General features: G+C 36.6%; 1 protein-coding gene across 5 annotated transcripts in view; it reads left to right on the top strand.

Annotated features, from left to right (window-relative positions):
- Erbb4 (erb-b2 receptor tyrosine kinase 4) overlaps positions 1-19,433 on the top strand; it is a 1,076,693-nt gene that overhangs the window by 900,386 nt on the left and 156,874 nt on the right. For all 5 annotated transcript variants that reach the window (XM_006495692.4, XM_006495693.4, NM_010154.2 and 2 more), the window contains exon 20: positions 9,164-9,349. In XM_006495692.4, coding sequence (XP_006495755.1) covers positions 9,164-9,349 — 186 coding nt within the window. The remainder of the gene's footprint in view (positions 1-9,163; positions 9,350-19,433) is intronic.

Here is a 19,433-nt window from a genome sequence, read left to right as displayed (position 1 = left end):
GAAAAAAATTATTAATGGAAGGTTTTTTTTTTTTGGACATTCTCTGCCTGCATTTGTAACAAATGCAGACTAGACTTTGAAATATCAAGTGCCTGTTCCCCTGGACAGTTTTTCAGATTCTTCCATATGTTCAGCAAGACCTTTGCTGCCTATCGATCTCAGTCCCTTCGCTGTGATTGCCTTAATAAAACACTGCAATCACAGCTAAAATTTTAAGTGCCCACTGTGCACTGTGATAAGTCATTTGCCTATATCATTTAGCTAGTCTATATCCTATGTTAATTACTCAGTGATTAAAGGCATCTGCGTCATTTAGATTAGACTCTGAGTGTAACCATGCTAAACAAGATTCATTAGGAATGCTTGCTTCCAAAGTATGTATAAAAATCTTGACAACAGCCTTGAGTCTTACTTTTCCTCCCCAGATTTGTTCTTATCTATCTGAACTATTGAGAACAATTCTGGTTCTGAAGTGAAAGAAACAACAACTGCATTAATGCCAGGTGTTATGAACTACCACAAAACCAATGGTTCCTAACACAAAAATGATATTTATCAATGTTCTGTAGACTAGACTCGGACATGATGGTGGTGATTCTTGAATAGGGAAGGGGGAATATTAAAGATATTTTTAAAAATTCTTTATCAAATTATATTATGTCCATCTTATAAGTCATGCATAATAAAAGTATTTTGTATAAAATGAAAATATTAGATAAAAAATTGTGATTATAAACATTTAGATAATTGTAAGTAAATGGATATGCTTTCAATGGATGTGCACAGGTATCAAGAATCTTTGTTCAGTAGTGAGAGCTGAAAGACCAGGACATGGGAAAACTTGGACTAAGGGCACAACAACATTCTCTCTTTAGAAGGGGAGATATTTGCAATATTGAAGAGAATGTATTTTGTTTTATCTTTGAGAAAATTATGTGATCATTATGTTTTCCTTCATTTAAATTAAATCATAGGAGACTTGAATTGGTTCCAAATGGTTTAACAATTCCAGCATAGTCTTTGGGTGGCTCTCAAAAGCTGAAATATTTAAATACTTGGTCTCTAGTTGGTATCTAGGTGTATCTCTTTTTGAGAAGGATAAGGAGGTATGTCCTTGTTGCAGTAGACATAGCACTGTGCTTTGAAGTCTCAAAAGACTCACTCTATTCCTAGAGTCTCTCACTGCCTTAGCTGTTCCTATTACTATATCTTCACTGTGCTATCATGGATGCTAACTCTTTGCAACTTTTAGCTCCAAATTACTTTCTTTCTTTTGTAAGTTGCTTTTTGCCACAGTATCTTATCACTACAATAAAAATATAACCAGGATAGTCTTTAATTTTTAAAATTTCTATCTCAGAGGGGTTGATGAACAAATCTATCTGAATACAGGAGATTGAAGATAAGAGCCAAGTATGTTAAAGGAAAAGCATTATAGCATTTCCAAATTCAAGACAGACAAGGAAAAGGAAGATAGATACCAGTAATTGTAGAATGATTTGTAAGAATGAATGGGGTAAAGAGTTACGAAAATTAAAAACATCATCACCTACAGAGTATGATGGAGAAAGTAGGTGATTAGTGAGGTAAAGAAATGCAGGTTATAAAAAAAAAGAGCATGAGAAAAATACCTTCTGACTTTAGTGAAAAGACATATTTAATGGTCATCCCAAGAGCAATCTGAATGATAAGCATGCGGGCAGGAAAACTAGCTCTTCAAAAATAATGGGAACTTAAATTGATGTAGTATAACTAAGATAGGAAATATTTCTAACACAGGGATAAGTCAAGGGTGAAGGGGTTTTATTCTTGAATATGGAACATTTATACAAGCTTGCATTTGCAAGGAGTGGGAAGAAGTAAAGATGAAGCTATCTAGCAGATTAATGGTAAAATTATATTTCAAAGGAACAGAGAAAACTGATGTTGAATATTATTTGCATAGTAATACTTTGATAAGGAAAAAAATGTTTTCTGCTCAAAAGTAGAGGCTTTATTTAGTGAAACAGGGAAACAATAAAAATTGCAAATAAATACTATTTTAAAAGGTGTTATGGTGCTATTCCTCAGGAACCTCTGTTTTTTTCTAACAATATTTGAAAGATCAACAATGAAAAGGGCTGGGCGTGGTGGTGCACGCCTTTAATCCCAGCACTTGAGAGGCAGAGCCAGGCAAATTCCTGAGTTCGAGGACAGCCTGGTCTACAAAGTGAGTTCCAGGACAGCCAAGGCTACACAGAGAAACCCTGTCAAAAACAAAAACAAAAACAAACCAAACCAAAAAAAAAAAAAAAAAAAAAAATGGAAAGGAGAGGTGTTGTCTTCAGCCAAGTAAAAGAAGACATTAAGGAAAAAAATTATATAAAAAAAAACCCAAAATATTTATTATGCTATGAGGTCAGGGTATAATAAAAGTAAATGATGCTTAAGAAAGGCAAGACATGAAATATTTATGAGTAAATCCAGCCTTCCCACGGGGTGTGGTGGCGCAAGCCTTTAATCCCAGCACTTGGGAGGCAGAGGCAGGCAGATTTCTGAGTTCGAGGCCAGCTTGGTCTACAGAGTGAGTTCCAGGACAGCCAGGGCTGCACAGAGAAACCCTGTCTTGGAAACAACAGCAACAACAACAACAACAACTCCAGCCTTCCCACCATAGTAAGGACCTATGCAATCTCAACCAATTATATTTTCAGCCTCATCTCAAGTCTTTACTTATAGCTTTGCCAAATGCCACACATATACGGCTCCCAAGGTGTGCAAGTATGATAGGCTATAAAGTATTGGTTAGTATTATTGCTGTTTCATAGTCTTAGTATATCTGACATAATCTTCACAGCATACCCAGTAGAAAATTTTAATTGTTATTCCAAAGATTGAACTTGGGTTATCAGACTTCAAGAGCTTTTATATAGGATCCATTCTAACATACCCTAATACTTTTTTTTTCTTTTCCCCATTCTTCACTGCAACTCCAGTTGAGTAAAAGATTTGTGCAGGTAACTGGCATAGTAAACACAGAATCACATCTCAGATATTCAGTAAGAATGTTTAGTTAAGTGATGTAACTAAAAGGATAAAGAGATAAAATAATGATGGAAGAACTTCACTGGAACAAGTGAGGAGGGAAAATGTAGAATCCAAAACAGAAAGTACAATTCTATGTTGTATAAAATGCTTCACCCACATCTTCAAAAATAATAGCGGTAAATACTGACTGAATCTAATAAATGACCTCTGGATGAATAAAGGATGCACGATGACAATAGAAAACGATTGCCTTCAAGACTGTAAGGGCCATAGACTTAATGACTTATGTTCCCAAAATGATTCTGGGGGTTACAGGGTAAGGTGAGCCATGTAGAAAACTAAAAATGATGTCGTAGTAATCCACCCTGTCCAAATGGCTGCCCACCTACTTACACAATTAAGTCATCGTTTATTCAAGACAGGAAGAAACAAGTGTATATTTAATTTATTTTATTCTTTAGCTACTGCCTATAACAAAAGATTTGTATATGACATTATTGTAGATTACGTTACTTCTATACAGTTTCCTTGTGCCTCTATCATCATTTTCTTAGTATTATCGATTCCTATCAATCACACTGTCTTCAGGGGCAAAATTTGTCGTGAACATCCATAGACCTGCTGACCATTACATTATATATCCACATTTTGTATTTTTTGTTTTTTTTTTCTGGCCCACCCTTTTTATCTTCCTTATCCCTAATGCAATGGGATTTTCTCTATTTGCTGCTGGAGGGTATTCAATTAATGGTCTATAACCATAATGAAACAGGGAAAGTTTGGCTGAAGTTAACATTTTTTTTTAACAAAATAGCCCAGAAGTCTCACTTGGCTGTATACTTTCTTTCCCTTTCTTTTCTGCTTGTGTGGCACAATCAGACAAAGTGAAAGAATAAAGCAAGTTCAGGCAACAATGTAAACATATCTGCTGGCTGAAATGAGTAGCACCTGGATGTGAAAAACAGTGCAGCTCACATTGATTGTTTACAGCAGCATCTTCCCTTCAGGAGAAAAGGAAAGATACAAACAACATGGGCAGAGACTAATGCTGCACTTGAACAGAGCCCTGTGTGTGCCTTAGAGTCCCTTGGTGGTTTTTAAAAAAAAATATTCTTATTCAAAGCAGATCTCATTATCAAGAAAAATATCCCAGTTTTAGAATTTCCCACCGTGCACCTCTTGGAGTCTCTCTCATTTCCAATGGGAAAACTCTTTACTTCACCTACAAGAAAAAGAAAATTTACAGGGCCAAAAGAAAAACAAAGGCAGAACAAATTTTAATTTCCTGAAAAATTAGGTTATGTACCTGTCGAGTTGTATTTATTCCACTGCCCTTTGGTGGCATTTTCCAGTGACATCAGCTAAGAATCAAAATTGCTTCTACAGGTCCCATAAGAAACTGAGGACATTATTAATTTAAAAACAGACTAATCTATTGAAAGCAAGCTCTCCCTGATTAAAATATTGGGATTTCTCCCCACTTCTTCAGGCCTTTTTATTGCTTTAAATGAATCGACATTCCATTTTCTTTATTCCTCTATCCTCCAAAAAGCCATCTGCTATTTCCTTTATGAAAAATAAAACCTACAATTAGTGTCTTGTTCAACTTTTCTTTCTAAAAAAAAATAGGGGGGGGCAATTATGCAAATCCTCTGCAATTTAGTTTCAAATACTCTTTGTAGTGTGATGAGCAATTTTCCTTAATACAAATCCAGCTTTTTTGCCAAGACTTGTACTAATAGTTTTTTAAAGAGAACTTTCAGTTTTCACATAAAATGTCACCTAATGTAAACTTTTCAAATGCATGTAGAGAATATAGTGAACAGTGGTCTTGAATTGTAGAAGGAAAACAACCACGTTATATATGTCATCCTTTAAAACATAATAGCTCAAAGTCTTTCTTCTGCTTTATGGATCCCCATTCTTTCCCCCTTGAGACACGCCTAATAATAAGCACTAGAATAAGATGAAGAATGCTGAGTCCCTGTCTTTCCCTGAGGTATAGTGTCAGGGATGTAGTTTACCTATGAATATTAATTTGTTGGTTTCTATTTGGCCCTCAGTAACTAATGTGTAATTAGTCTCAATTCATCCCTATATAGCTAATGGGATGTGTATGGATCTGTCTTGCTAATAAGATAAATACCTACAATGTGAAATCCTGATGAAATTTAAGGAAAAGTTTATATATATATATATATATATATATATATATATATATATATATGAATGAAACCATCCTATGAAATGATGCTACACTTCTAATCAGAAGAAAGTATGTTGTAAAAGTGATCTGCTGATTAGGCCAATCAGTCCCTTAGAAAATAAGGAATAGTGACTCAGTTTCCTGTTTGTTTAGCAAAGAATGTCTATCACTTTTGAGTATTCACATGGTTGAAATTAGGATCAAACAGTGGTTACAACTGTTGGTTTTGCAATAGTTACAGAAGCATAACTTGATTTAAATGTGCAGAGAATCCCGAAGGTTCCTGCTTTCTACATGAACTTTGTATACCTGCTTGGTACCTTTTCATACCCACAAGTAATATTTCAAGGTTTAATTTCCTACCTAAGGCTTCAGGAATACTGGCCTAAACCTAGTGACACTATCACACAGAAAAAGTAGGATCTACCACGATAGTAACAAACAGAATACAGTAAGTATAGATATACCTTAATTAGTTATACAGCATTTCATATCTAAATATCTAACTTAATAACTAATTATGATATTTAATCTGAGTATACGTCTTGTTCAGTTGTTGGTGTGTTGTATAGATTTTACACAGGTACATATTATAATTTGGTGCAGAACCCATGTAGTTCGTGCTATGAATATAACTAGCTGATACTACATAATATATTATGAAATTCACCTGATGTTCATATTTACAAAATCTTTATAACTACAAGACTTTATTTCAATTGTTTGCTGAGCCACAAAATAAATGAAACTGAGATTTTGAAACTTGTTAGATACACACAGGACCAGATGAATTTTTCTGTGACTTCCCTGTTTCCTAGGGGAGATAGGGTGGGATTAGTAGATTGCCTTACTCCTCATAGAGGACAGGTGGAAATAAATGACTTCAACAGCTGCCACAGAGGCATAAAACTAAGCAATTGTTTGAGACAGAGTGGTCCGTGTTTCTATCACTTCATCTGCCTCTCTCAAATATTTCTGTCCGTTCTCCTGATAGTCACAACCACAGTCCTTTCTGTTTTGCCACAACAGATGATAGAGGAAGACCTGTAAACTCCGTGTACCTAACTGAGCCTTCAAGCAGTTGTTCTGAAATCAACTTCTCCCTATATGAGATGCCCATTTGTGCATGCTACCTAAGCATTTGCTGATGTGTGGGATCTCAGTTTCCATCCATAAAATTAGGTCTTATATATTCATTCTTTCATGCCATCACAAACAAAAACACAGCACAGCTTTGTATGTTTAACAATGTGGTTTGAAAATTTTAGAGACAGGAAGTATTGAAGAATAATATCATAAGCATTCTCTTATTTCATATCAAAACCTTGGACTAATTTGCCATGTGTATACCTCTTTCCTATGTGCATATATATATATATATATATATATGTGTGTGTGTGTGTGTGTGTATTACATGCGTACAAACACAGATACATACACATTTTCTTCCTCTTTTATTACCCCTGTAAACCACTATAAAGAATAATCAAGAAATATTCTTGTATATTATATTATACTAAAGTTGTTCTGAATTATTTAAGCTGAGCATAATATTATGTAATTCATAACCCATACATTGCATACCTGGTTATCCTGATAGTATTTTATATAGTACATTTTTTTCAACCTAAAAGTGAGCCAAAGCACAAACAAAAGAGTGTTTTCCAGTCACAAAAGGATTGACATACTTATGAATCCACAGAGATAAAGGTAACAAAAACAGTGTCTAAACAAGGGCAGACCAAATGAAGTTCCTGGGCTGAGAAGGGACAATGCCATGAACCTCCATCCCTAACACAGAATCTATTTCCAAATGTCATCCTGCTCACAAGGGAAAAGATAATTTTCTTTTTTTATTGGTTATTTTATTTATTTACATTTCAGTTGTTAACCCCCTTCCTGCTTCCCCCTCCCCAAACCTTTTATCCCATCCCCGCTGCCCCTGATTCTATGAGGGTGCTCACCCACCCACCCACTCCTGCCTCACTACTAGCATTCCTCTACACTGGGACATTGATCCTCCACAAAACCAAGGGAATGGAATTTCACTGGGTATACAAACCATACTTTAAGGCAGGCCGTATGCCTAGCAGTAGAAAACCAACACAAAACCAACTTGGCGGTAATTTTGGAGATATTTTTTCCATGATGCTGTGGTTGGGCTTTATTTTTAAACCATATTGGTTTTTTTTTGCTTATATATTATGGTTTCTAGTTTGCTTTATAGCTTGTGTGTGTGTGTGTGTGTGTGTTTCTGCATGTGTGTGTGCATTTCTCATGTTTGTTCTTTATCTCTTTGCTTTATTTTGTTTGTTTGTTCTTTAATTGTCTAAAGAAACACTGAAAGAACGTGTAGAGTTTGATGGATGTGGAGTGGGGAGGACCTTGGAGGAGATGAGGAAGAGGAAACTGATCACAATATAGTATATAAAAATATTATTTTAATATAAACAAACTATCATAAAAAGAATGTGCCAAAGTTCCAGCCTTGACCTACTTCTGTAAAAATTTTAGCTTGAACATCCCAGCTGTTCTTCATATTTTTCATGATCGTGATGTATTTATTTGTTTGTTTGCTTGTTAAAGACAGGATTTTTCTGTGCTGGTTTGCTATCCAGGAACTTGTTCTGTAGTACAGGCTAGACTTAAACTCAGAGATCTGCCAGTCTCTTGCCTCTTGAATGCTGGGTTTAAGGCATGTTTGCCTGACATGATACTGAAATTTTTAATGATTTCAGGCTATTTCCTTCCCATTGTAGTATAAAATGTGGTGAATACTGTATCCTAATTATTTGTTTGATTCTTTATAATTAAATATTATTAACAAGGATATTATGTTGCTGATATCAAGTAGCTTTGTAAAAACAAAAGTTTATTATAATTTCCACAGAAGTAGAATATTATTTTATTTACTTTGTTTCATGAAGGCACATGTCAAATATTAAAGAGTAAGAATATTCTTTATGTTAGTATTTTCATATTATGGCATCAATATTTATAATAACATTAAATTAGAGACAAACATAAGATGTACTATGTACCACCATATGGCTACATTTTCACCTTTTAGTTAAATATCAATATGGTAAAACCATTGTAACTTGTCTTTGATTTCATCAAATGAAGAAATTAATCCAGATAAAATCTAATAGTATCAGTTAGCTTGCCCATTGTACAGATATCTATAAATAGGACAACCCTTGAATTTTTTTATATTTAAAATATATTTGAGAAAAAGTCTTTTAAAAATCTTCATTTTTGTTTATAAGCCAGCATTGGACTTGGTTATAATTATTTATAGTTTTACAATTTCCATATATTACTTACATGTGCTAACTCCACATGAGTAATGGGTAAGTTAAGTAGGATCACCATATTTTTCTTGAGAAAAACCATATTTTCATAGTTATTATTCCTTTGAGATATTGTTAAAATTAAAAGTCTCTATTATTTAGCGGTACCTTTTAAACTTAATTGACAGTCAAGAAAACATATTGTTCATGCTGTAAAAGATGAAAAACAGGGTTTGATTTAATGCGTTATTATTATGTAACTGAATTCACTTTGTGGTATAGACCATTTCTTCCTTTGCTTCATTTAATTATATCAGTCTAAGCAGGAAAGGAGTTAATAAATATATTTACATAGTTAGTTGAGTCTACTGATGTTTCTTTTGAAACTGGGTCTTATTCCACTGCCATAACTGACCTCGAACTCAGTGTGTAAAATAGGCTGGCTTCAAACACACAGAGCTTCACTGACCTCTGCTTCCTGAATGTTGGCTTAAAAGCTTAAGTAAGCACTATGTCTGACTTACGGAGTATGTTGTTAATCTATTATACACCTTTTCTCCAATGTATTTAAAATACTGAGGAATGCTGAGTTGAAGTTATGATATTCTGTTTTTTCTTGCTATTGTTGCTGCTACAGGAGGCTCTGATCATGGCAAGTATGGATCACCCACACCTAGTTCGCCTATTGGGAGTGTGTCTGAGTCCCACTATCCAGTTGGTTACGCAGCTGATGCCGCATGGCTGCCTACTGGACTATGTTCATGAACACAAGGATAACATTGGATCACAGCTGCTGTTGAACTGGTGTGTCCAGATTGCTAAGGTAAGTGTTGTCATTTCCTATGAAAATGATATTTGAGGATTTAGTTGATCTAGAAGAATCCGACAATTGAAATTGTGCCGTAGCTTTGAACATTTTAATATCACTAACTTCTATTGCTACTTTCAATGACATTGTTATAAGTACTTTGCTGTAGACCATGGATCAGATACATAAGCTAGGTATGTTTGCTTTTGGATTATTATTCCAAGGCATTCGTATTAGATTGACTAGATGACACAATACATAGCACACTAGTCAAGTGGAATAATTGAAGTGCTAAACCTGTTTAACTCACTGTTTTTCTTCTCTCGTACATGACAGCCCAACCACTGTCTCCTGCCCCTCCTCTCCTCCAGTCAGTCACTCTAATCTCCCTGACATTTTTCTAATGGAGTCAAGTTAGCCAACAAAATCAAGAAAATAAAGATTCCATGTCATAAATGTTCCAATTTTTTATTTTTATTTAAAATGTCTATAGAATTATCGAAATCATAAATGGTTGGGCTTCCTGGTAACTCCATCTATGTGCTGAACCATCTCCCCTGACTAGTTATAGCTTCAAGCCTTGTTGTTTGCTGTTGCTGCTGCTGTATTTGTAAAGCCTGCTATTGAGGATAGGTCAGGATTTTTCATAATTCTGAGACCTTTTCAGAGCTATGACGGCTTCTTTTACATTGTTGTCAGTTGTTTTTCTGTTCCTCTCTTGGTTTGCAAGTTTATCAACAGAAAGTTCCATTGTCATTCTTGTTAGGTGATAAAACACTGGCATTAGTGGAAGGGGGGGTGATGTAAAATAATGTCAGTGGTGGGTCTGGAGAGATGGCTCAGTGATTAAGAGCACTGGCTCCTTTTTCACCTGATTTCCATTCTTTATTATTATTATTATTATTATTATATGTTTTCTTCATTTACATTTCAAATACTCTTCCCTTTCCTAGTTTTCTTCCTGGAAAATCTCCTATCTCTCCCCCCTCCCCCTCCTCCTCAACCCACCCACTCCCACTTCCTGGCCCTGGCATTGCCCCTATACTGGGGCCTAGAATCTTCACAAGACCAAGGGCCTCTCCTCCCACTGATGGCCCACTAGGTTTCCATTCTTTGCACTCACAGGTCTGGCTGCTCTTGTTTGTAATTCCAATCCCAGGAAATCTGAAACCCTCTCTGTCCTATGCAAGCACTGCAGTACTATGTTGAAAGTTATTGAAACCTAAAGAAGTAGTAGGGTTTACCTGGAAGAGAAAGATCATTCAGTGCTTTCCTTAAGGTTGTACCTGGTCCCTAGTTCCTTTCTAGCTTTCTGCTTCCTGTCTACCATGAGGTGAACAGAGTTCTCTAACCTACATACACTCTTGTAACTATTTATACTCTGACTTAGAATTAACCCAGAAACAATGGAGTCAAGGACTGTAAATTCTCAGAAATTGTTGGGCAAAGTATGATTTTCCTTTTTAAAGTTGGATTCTCGGGTATTTTGGTTACAACTATGCCAAAGGTACAAAGGCTGACTGATATAGTCATAGATATATGTTTCTACACATATAGTCATATGTGTGTATTCATATATACACATATAAATGTTAGAAGTGGTGGCTCGCTCCTTTTAATAACTATTTAATAAGTATTTTGCCAGCATGTTTGTCTGTAGCACCATATATCAAGTGCATGCACAGGCCAGAGAAGATGTAAGATTTCTTTTTTTACTCTTTTTTTCCTCTCTAATACTTAGTATGTAGAGTGACAGGAGACTAATTTCTCATTGTTTCAGCCATTTACTTCTGTATGAATAAAAATGAACTTCAAGTCTGAAGGTCTGATGCAAGTTAAATGCACATAATGGTGTTACACATTTCTGACTTGTTTCTGCTTAATGCCAGGTACTATGTGCATATAAGACTTCATTCATTGTACATGTATATAAACTACCAAATCAGAAAATAATGACCTGCTGTTACTCTTAATATACTAAATGACAATTAGTGTTATTTAGAAGTCTGGTAATGTCTTTTGAATGAGACAGCTCTTTCACTGTGTTTTGATAAAAGAACATATTTCATAAAGGCAGAATAAAAGATGAAGAGTTTAATTACAATTCATAACACAGTTGCTACAACTAATCTCTGTATCCTGACAATGACAATTCACTATTAAAAGTTGAAATACAGATTTTTTTTTAGTCATTTGTGCATAAAAGTGAAGTCTCAGATCTTTTAAGAAAATCTGTAGAATGATTTTAGATTAGTGACAAAATTTAGGCCAGAGTAAATACCTTCTGGGACTCTTCAGGATCACTACAAACTAGAATAATGATAAAATTTGATTTTCAGAATATGGATATCCTCAATTATGTTACATATACCAAGTACTCGATATAATTTTTTGCTACAGTAATTTTTGGTCTCTTTCTATTTCTCAGATTCATATTTCTTAATTAGAGATTTATAAGTTGACTTTTGGTGGATAATTATCTTCATTCTTTGTCTAGTCAGGAGGGATTTACTATTTTATTAATAAAAACACATATTAAATATATTATTCAGGGTTCTGCCTACAAACAGAACTAATAAGATGCATATAGATACAGAAAGAGATTTATTAGAAATAATCTATTTGAGATATTATGCAAGCTAAGTTATGAGAGCCCTAGAAATTTAAGAGAACCAATTCTGTAGTACTAGTCCCAGTTCAAAGATCTGAGAACCACTAAGTGTATGCATTCCAACTCAAGTCTATCACATTTAAAATCATGGAAAAGCCAGTTTTGGGGGTCAAATCTATGTCAGGATACAGGAGAAATGGAATTGTCAGTTCAAATGCAATCAGGCAGAAGGAGATGGCCTCTTCTCAGAAGTCAGGTTTTATTTATTTTATTTTATTTTATTCAAATCTATAACTGACTAGATCTACAACTGCTCTAAAATTAGGCCAGTCAATGTACTTTCGACTTCAGTCTACCAAATGAAATGTTAATTCCATCCAAATTTGCTCATAAACACATTGGAAACCGTGTTTAACCAAATTTCTGGGCAACTCTTAGCTCAGTTTAATTGACATACACAGTTACGTACCATGCTTAGTAATGGTGGAGCAATGCTTATACTCTACTGAGGAAGGTTGACACAGTAACCATGACAACACAAAGCACTGTTTCACATATTGAGCAATGTGACATAGCACTTCCCAGGAGTTATTATGGCAGAATTTATCAGGAAGTAGCCTCTGCTTCTCTTTAGTTTACTACCAACATTTATCATCTCCAATAACTTAGACAATACTCTAGATGGTTTTAATCTCTTTTCTCTAGAGTAGGATAGACAAGACTTTAATGCTATTATGACAGCTAAGTGTGTGATGAAGCAGATATGCATGCTAAGAGAATTTATGTTCTTAAAGGATGTTACTGTATATAAATCAAAACAATGTTATTTAAAATGTAATGTCATCAAAATAACTTTATGATGACTCCTTCAGGAAGACAGCATGGTGCAGTAGAAACATTATCCACATAAAATAATAATCTGGATTTGGATCCAAAGTCATACTTATAAATACTTCAGTCATCATTTCTTAATCTTTACTTACCTTTGGTTGCCAGCATTTTTCTTAGCTTACAGACAGCCCACATATGATAATCTGTATTAGGACTCTTGTAACTATTTACACTCTGACTTAGAATTACCCCAGAAACAATGGAGTCAAGGACTGTAAATACAGATTACCTAAAGGGACTTGTGAAGGAGGGAGAGAAAGAAGACAAGAGGGGAGAAAAGGGAAGGGGGAGGAAAGAGGCAGGAGAGGGAATAAGAGTAGAAAAGAAGAGAAGAGAGAAGAGAAGAGGAAAGAAGAGAAGAGAGGAGAGGAGAGGAGAGGTAAGGAGACAAGATGAGGAGACTGGATGAGACAGATGAGACAAGACAAAATGAGGAGAGAAGTTAGGGAAAGTAGATGTAGTGTGTACTAGTTTCTTTTTTATTGTTATTATAAAGCACTGTGACCAAGGCATTTTTTAGAAGAAAGAGCTTATTTGAGCTTATGGTTCGAGAGGGTTGAGTCCCTTCTGGCTGGAAGGAGTGGCAGCCAGAGACATACATGGCTGTAGTAGAAATGGGAGGTCTTCATATAAGCAGGAAGGAGAGAGAGCAAAGCAGAACTAGCATGAGTCTTTAAAACCCTAAATTCTTGAATTTTCGATCTTAGCCATTCTGACTGGTGTGAGATGGAATCTCAGGGTTGTTTTGATTTGCATTTCCCTGATGATTAAGGATGCTGAACATTTTTTCAGGTGTTTCTCAGCCATTTGGTATTCCTCAGGTGAGAATTCTTTGTTTAGCTCTGAGCCCCATTTTTTCATGGGGTTATTGGATTTTCTGGAGTCCATCCTCTTGAGTTCTTTATATATATTGGATATTATTCCCCTATCTGATTTAGGATAGGTAAAGATCCTTTCCCAATCTGTTGGTGGCCTTTTTGTCTTATTGACGGTGTCTTTTGCCTTACAGAAGCTTTGCAGTTTCATGAGGTCCCATTTGTCAATTCTCGATCTCACAGCACAAGCCATTGCTGTTCTATTCAGGAATTTTTCCCCTGTGCCAATATCTTCAAGGCTTCTCTGCACTTTCTCCTCTATAAGTTTCAGTGTCTCTGGTTTATTGTGGAGCTCCTTGATCCACTTAGATTTGACCTTAGTACAAGGAGATAGGAATGGATCAATTCGCATTCTTCTACATGATAACCACCAGTTGTGCCAGCAACATTTGTTGAAAATGCTGTCTTTTTTCCATTGGAAAGAGAGGCCCATTGGTCTTGCAAACTTTATATGCCCCAGTACAGGGGAATGCCAGGGCTAAAAAGTGCGAATGGGTGGGTATGGGAGTGGGGGGGGGTATGGGGGACTTTTGGGATAGCATTGGAAATGTAATTGAGGAAAATACATAATAAAAAAATATTTAAAAAAAAAAACCTAAATTCCAACCTCCAGTGAAATACTTCATACAAAAACAAAACAAAACAAAAACAAAGCCTTAAAGCCACACCTCCTAGCCTCCCCCAAACGATTCCGATTCCACCAAGTGGAATCATCTGCCCAAGACTATTAAGTACTTCTCACGTAAGCCCCTGCCAAAGGGCAAGGGGGAATGAAACTACATAATTGCCATTGTGTACTTGCTCTTACAATCCTCTCTTTGCCACATGTCTGTATCTTCAGACTCTTCCTTGTCTCTCTACATAAATAAAAAAGATAGAAAAGTAAACCTCATGAAGATTCCCCATGACATGGATGAAATGGAATTCCTGTCCCATTCTGTCTATGTATGCACAAATCCACACTATTTCCCCAAGTTTACTGAAGCATGACTGACAAGTAAAGGTTTAATACGTTTTGAAAGATGGTTAGATAAACATGTAGCGAAATAATCACCAGTAAGCCCAATAGCAAGTTCTTCATCTACCTGGCTACCATTCTTAATATATGAGGAGTAGGATCGTTTTCCTCTTTGAGGAGATCAGAAGACTACAGCTGGGGTACCAGGGCCTGGATGTGGATGAATGTGTGAGCCATCTCCAGTTCTCTGGGTGCAGACAGGATGTAGATGCCAAGGTCTTTTCTCCTCACCCCACTCCGGCCCATTTGAGGATGTGGCAACAGTGATCCTCTTCCCTCTTCAATTCTGAAAGACCCAATCTTCATTCACATAGTTGAGTCCAGACTTTCCTTTTCCCAGGGAATTTTACCCATGCTGGGTAACATAAAGTTGAGGTTTCTTTTAACAACAGAACTTTACTGAGGTTTATCTCCTGAGTGCCAGAGGAAGGCTTTGGAATCTTCCCCCAGGAACTTACCGTACAGAAATTCCTTCTAGATGCTAAGCCTAAATAGAAACACAGAAACGTTCCTTTTTATGCACAGCTGAAAACATAGCATACTGATAGATCATTAAAATATTTTTCTGGATGTCCTGAAGAAAAGGAACCCCTCACAACTCCCAGGTACTAAACCACCAACCACAGAGTACAAGGGGGTTACCCATGGCTCCATCTGGATATAAGGCAGAGGAATGTCGTATCTGGCATCACTGGGAGGGTAAACCTTTGGTGCTGGGGAGGCATGATGATCCAGGATAGGGTAACACTAGGGTACTGAGGCAGAAGTGGGTATGTGGGTGGAGGACCCCCCTCATAGAGGCAGGGGGAAGAAGGAGGGGAAAGTGGGAAGGGGTATAATACTTGAAACATTAATAAATAAAATAATCAATAAAAAAAGAAGAGGAAAGAACAGCAAGAAAATGTGAGACAGAAGAGATTTGCCCAGAAAAGGACCTTAGTGGGGTTCATGAGTATTTGCCAAAGTCATATCAGAGCCTGTTAGTACAGATTGCGTTTGACAATCATCTGATGAAGTGACTCTGTCTGCTACCAAGGAGGATGTTGAAAAGTCCATAGAAGCTGACATCTCCTTTCCAAGCTTCTCAAGGAAAACAGCTTTAGGAATTGTGGCTGCACTTGTATTGGAGATGGGAGCTGAAATACATGAGTACATTGAAGACTACATTCTTCTTAGTGACAGAGCAAGTGACTGAGAATCTATTGTTACCCATATATCTTGATTAGACAAACTAAGATTCCATCTCACCTAAGTCCAGATTCAGCAAGACTATGGGCTTCTTGTATCTTAGGGGGGAATAATTGCTATACTATAAGAATTAAATGTCAGGTATAACGTATGATATCATATGCCTTTTGTGATACTATTGTGTGATATAATGAACTTTTGCACCTATAAAACTTTAGATGAGGCAGATGGCTTAATTTTTGTTTTTCAGATACTTTTTAAAATCTCCCTACTACAATATCCCTTTTAATCTTTGTATCAGATTTTCTAGCAGCGTTACAAGTTCCCAAGCTGATGATAAAGCTCCTGGCTGGACTTGAATCATGTTTATCCCCTCCCTGAAACAATCTCATGCTTTTTATTTACGTGTTGAATTCTCATTGCCTTAAAGGGGGATGATCTATGAAGGACAATAAGGGAAGCGAGAGAATCTCAATGCTCGCCGTGGAAACGGAGTTTATGGAGGTAGTTTCTGGAGCACAGGTCCCAGTGTTGCACTGAAGCTTAATTATTTCCCGAGGTTTGAATGAAATATGAAGTTTGCACACTTAGAGAAGTCATTTAGGCTTTATCCATGTCTAGCCTATGGGATGGCAAGCTTCCCCTTTGCTTTGCTTGTGGCATTATTGGACCTGCTGAGCAACTCTAATTCAGTTTGTAAGTCCCTCCTTCCTGTAAACAACAAACATTTTCATTTAGTGATTATACGCATGGCAGGAACATCCTTTCTCTGGATGTATTTTGCATTAGCTGGTAGTTTAAGGGTGCTTACTTTTTTTTTTCTTCTTTGTTTTGTTTTTTCTTTCTTTCTTTACAGCAGAAAGTGAAAACTATCCTATCCAAATGGATTAACTTTCACTTCATGTGTGCAAAGTGTGCACAATTACATCTATTAGTCATGATTATGTGAGGCTTGGTATTTTGGCCCATTTGAAGAACACTGTTATTTTCTCAAAGGCAGAATCAGAGAAGATGGGTAGGCATATCCTGTTTATTGCCCCCTGGGGCTTTTGTTTGTAGTGTTGTGGAGTTGGATGGGTGTTAAAGCATTGCTCTATTGGTAAATTGTGAAATATATTCATGTTCATTCAGATGTATTCATGCAGTGCCATTTTCCTGCAGACAGACTTCAAGATGCTTACAGTAATTTGGAGAGATGAGACTAGCATTTTCTGCAGGGAAGAGAGACAAAGCATAAAGCACAGTGATTTCTCTGGGTACCAAAACTCATTGAGGGACTCATAGAGGCTCACAGAGTTCACTCATAGAGGCGAACTGCTGCCTTCTTTGCATACTCGACCTTGGCCCGGTCTGTCCTGAACTCCCTCTTCTATTAAAAGGTTTGCATAAATATATTCTTAATTTTGGAATAATTATAGATTAACGAAAAATAACCGCACTAGAAGTTCTGTTTGTTTCTCTGTCAGTTCCTTGATGAACTATAGAATATCTTTGTGAATAAAATAATTGTACAAATGAGAATTTACTCAGATCTCTCTCATTAGTTTCACCAGAATGGTTTTGGTTTTTTTCTTTGTGGATATAGTTTTCTGAAGATTGACCTGTGTCCATTCATAAAACTGCCTCAAAGTTACACACAAAGGTACATTGTGACTTCATGATATTCTACTCCTTTTCAATTTTATTTACTTACTTATTTTGAGAACAGTCTCACTGGGTAGCTCAGGCTAATCTTGCGTTTGACGTCCATCTTCTGCCTTCAGCTCTCTCATTGCTGGAATTTTAGGAAGATCCTATTGTACCTGACTACTTCTTTGTACTTAATGACATTCAAGTCTTGTCATGATCAGAATTTGAAAGGTGGATTTAAAATTATCTTCAGAACTTGTGTTATTTACATGAACATGAAAAACTCTGGACTCTGAAATCCATTTTAACATTAGGAATTTGGTTGTGTTTCTGTGCAAGATATAAGAGTATTTCAGAGTTCAAAGACAAGGAACCTGGATGTCTATAGTTATGTGACTTAAGAAAGGTGCAACAATCCATCTGGTTGTATTCAAGTCTTTTACACATGCTTAGTGGGGACATCTGTACTCTTTCTGTACCCTCTAATTTCCATTAGTAAATCTCTGGCTGCAAATAGAACAGCAATACTAAGGGGCAAGGAAGGGAATTGAGATAGGCCTGAGAGTGAGAAAATCAGTTAAGTATCATGCAGGCCTCTTCTTTTGGGGAAAGCTCAGAAATTTAGACTAATTCCATTCCACATCATGTGACCAAATATACTTTTTAGAATATGTATGTTTGTTTATAAACACATACTGCCACGCACTCCGGTCAAGTCAGCTTGACAGGCTGAGAGGCCTAGAAGCACTCACGAGGCAAAGAGTTTCACGGAAGCTCACCTCCTGAAGTTCTGGCGTTCTCATTAACCCTATTCCCGTGTTAGTCTGGTGTATGGATCCACATGCTCTCTTTTAGTATTATCTTATTGCAAGTGCTTTTTAAGATTGAATTCTGACATAGCTAAGCCATCGCCAGTGTTCCAATGTCCTAGAAAGTCCTTGAGCTGACCATGGGCTTAGAATTCGGTAAGAATGTTGCCTATTCAGTGACATTCAGAACTGCCTCTGGTATTACACTATCACTTTGAATAAAAGCTAAGTCACTGCCCTTCACAGGAATTTACCATCGTCTAGGAAGAAGGAAGTTTGAGACCTAAGGAGGAAGCAGAGTAGATACTTAGAACTTTAGATAGCTGAGTTACACCCATATACACATATTTACAATGGCCTAGGGGGAAGATGGACTATACAATAGACTAGAATAGGAACTATGGCAAGGGCATGAAGCCCTTGACCCTGGCTTCTAAGATTAAGTGGATCTTAGGTGGAGCTCTTTTTTATCCCAGTCATTAACGATGAATTTTATCCCAGGTGGTTCCTGCCAGACCTTCTGTGTTTGTATTCCTCTGTTTTGTGTAAGAATCCAGTAACCTCTTTGTACCTTGCTGGTGTGTCACCCAACTTCCCTATTCTCTTCTGTATAAAAAGTTTGATGCTCCATTTGACAAATTACATTCAGATTCTACACAACCTCTCCTGTATGCATCTGTCTGTCATTTCATCCAACGCTTTGCCCACCTGCGACTAGAGACCCATTCCACACAGACAAAGGGGCCCAGAGGGTCTGCGGCAACATACGTATCAAAACACACACACATACATGTATTTATATGTCAGGCATCAATGGAAGGAGAGGCTCTTGGTCCTGTGAAGGCTCGATGAATGCCCCAGTGTAGGGGAATTTGAGGGTGGGGAGACAAGAATGTGTCTGTGGCTGGGGAACACCATCAGAGAAGCAGGGGTAGAGGATATGAGATAGGGAGTATGGGGATGAGCAGGAAAGGGGATAATATTTAAAATGAAAATATTCAATAAAAAATTTTAAAAAGAAAAAATACATCTTAAATGTTGATATGTGTGGGAGGAGTTAATGTTTTGAATACAGGCA

Source organism: Mus musculus, chromosome 1 (genome assembly GCF_000001635.26).
Source record: "Mus musculus strain C57BL/6J chromosome 1, GRCm38.p6 C57BL/6J".
In the NCBI taxonomy this organism is placed as follows: domain Eukaryota; kingdom Metazoa; phylum Chordata; class Mammalia; order Rodentia; family Muridae; genus Mus; species Mus musculus.
This window is presented reverse-complemented; position numbering and strand designations above follow the sequence as displayed.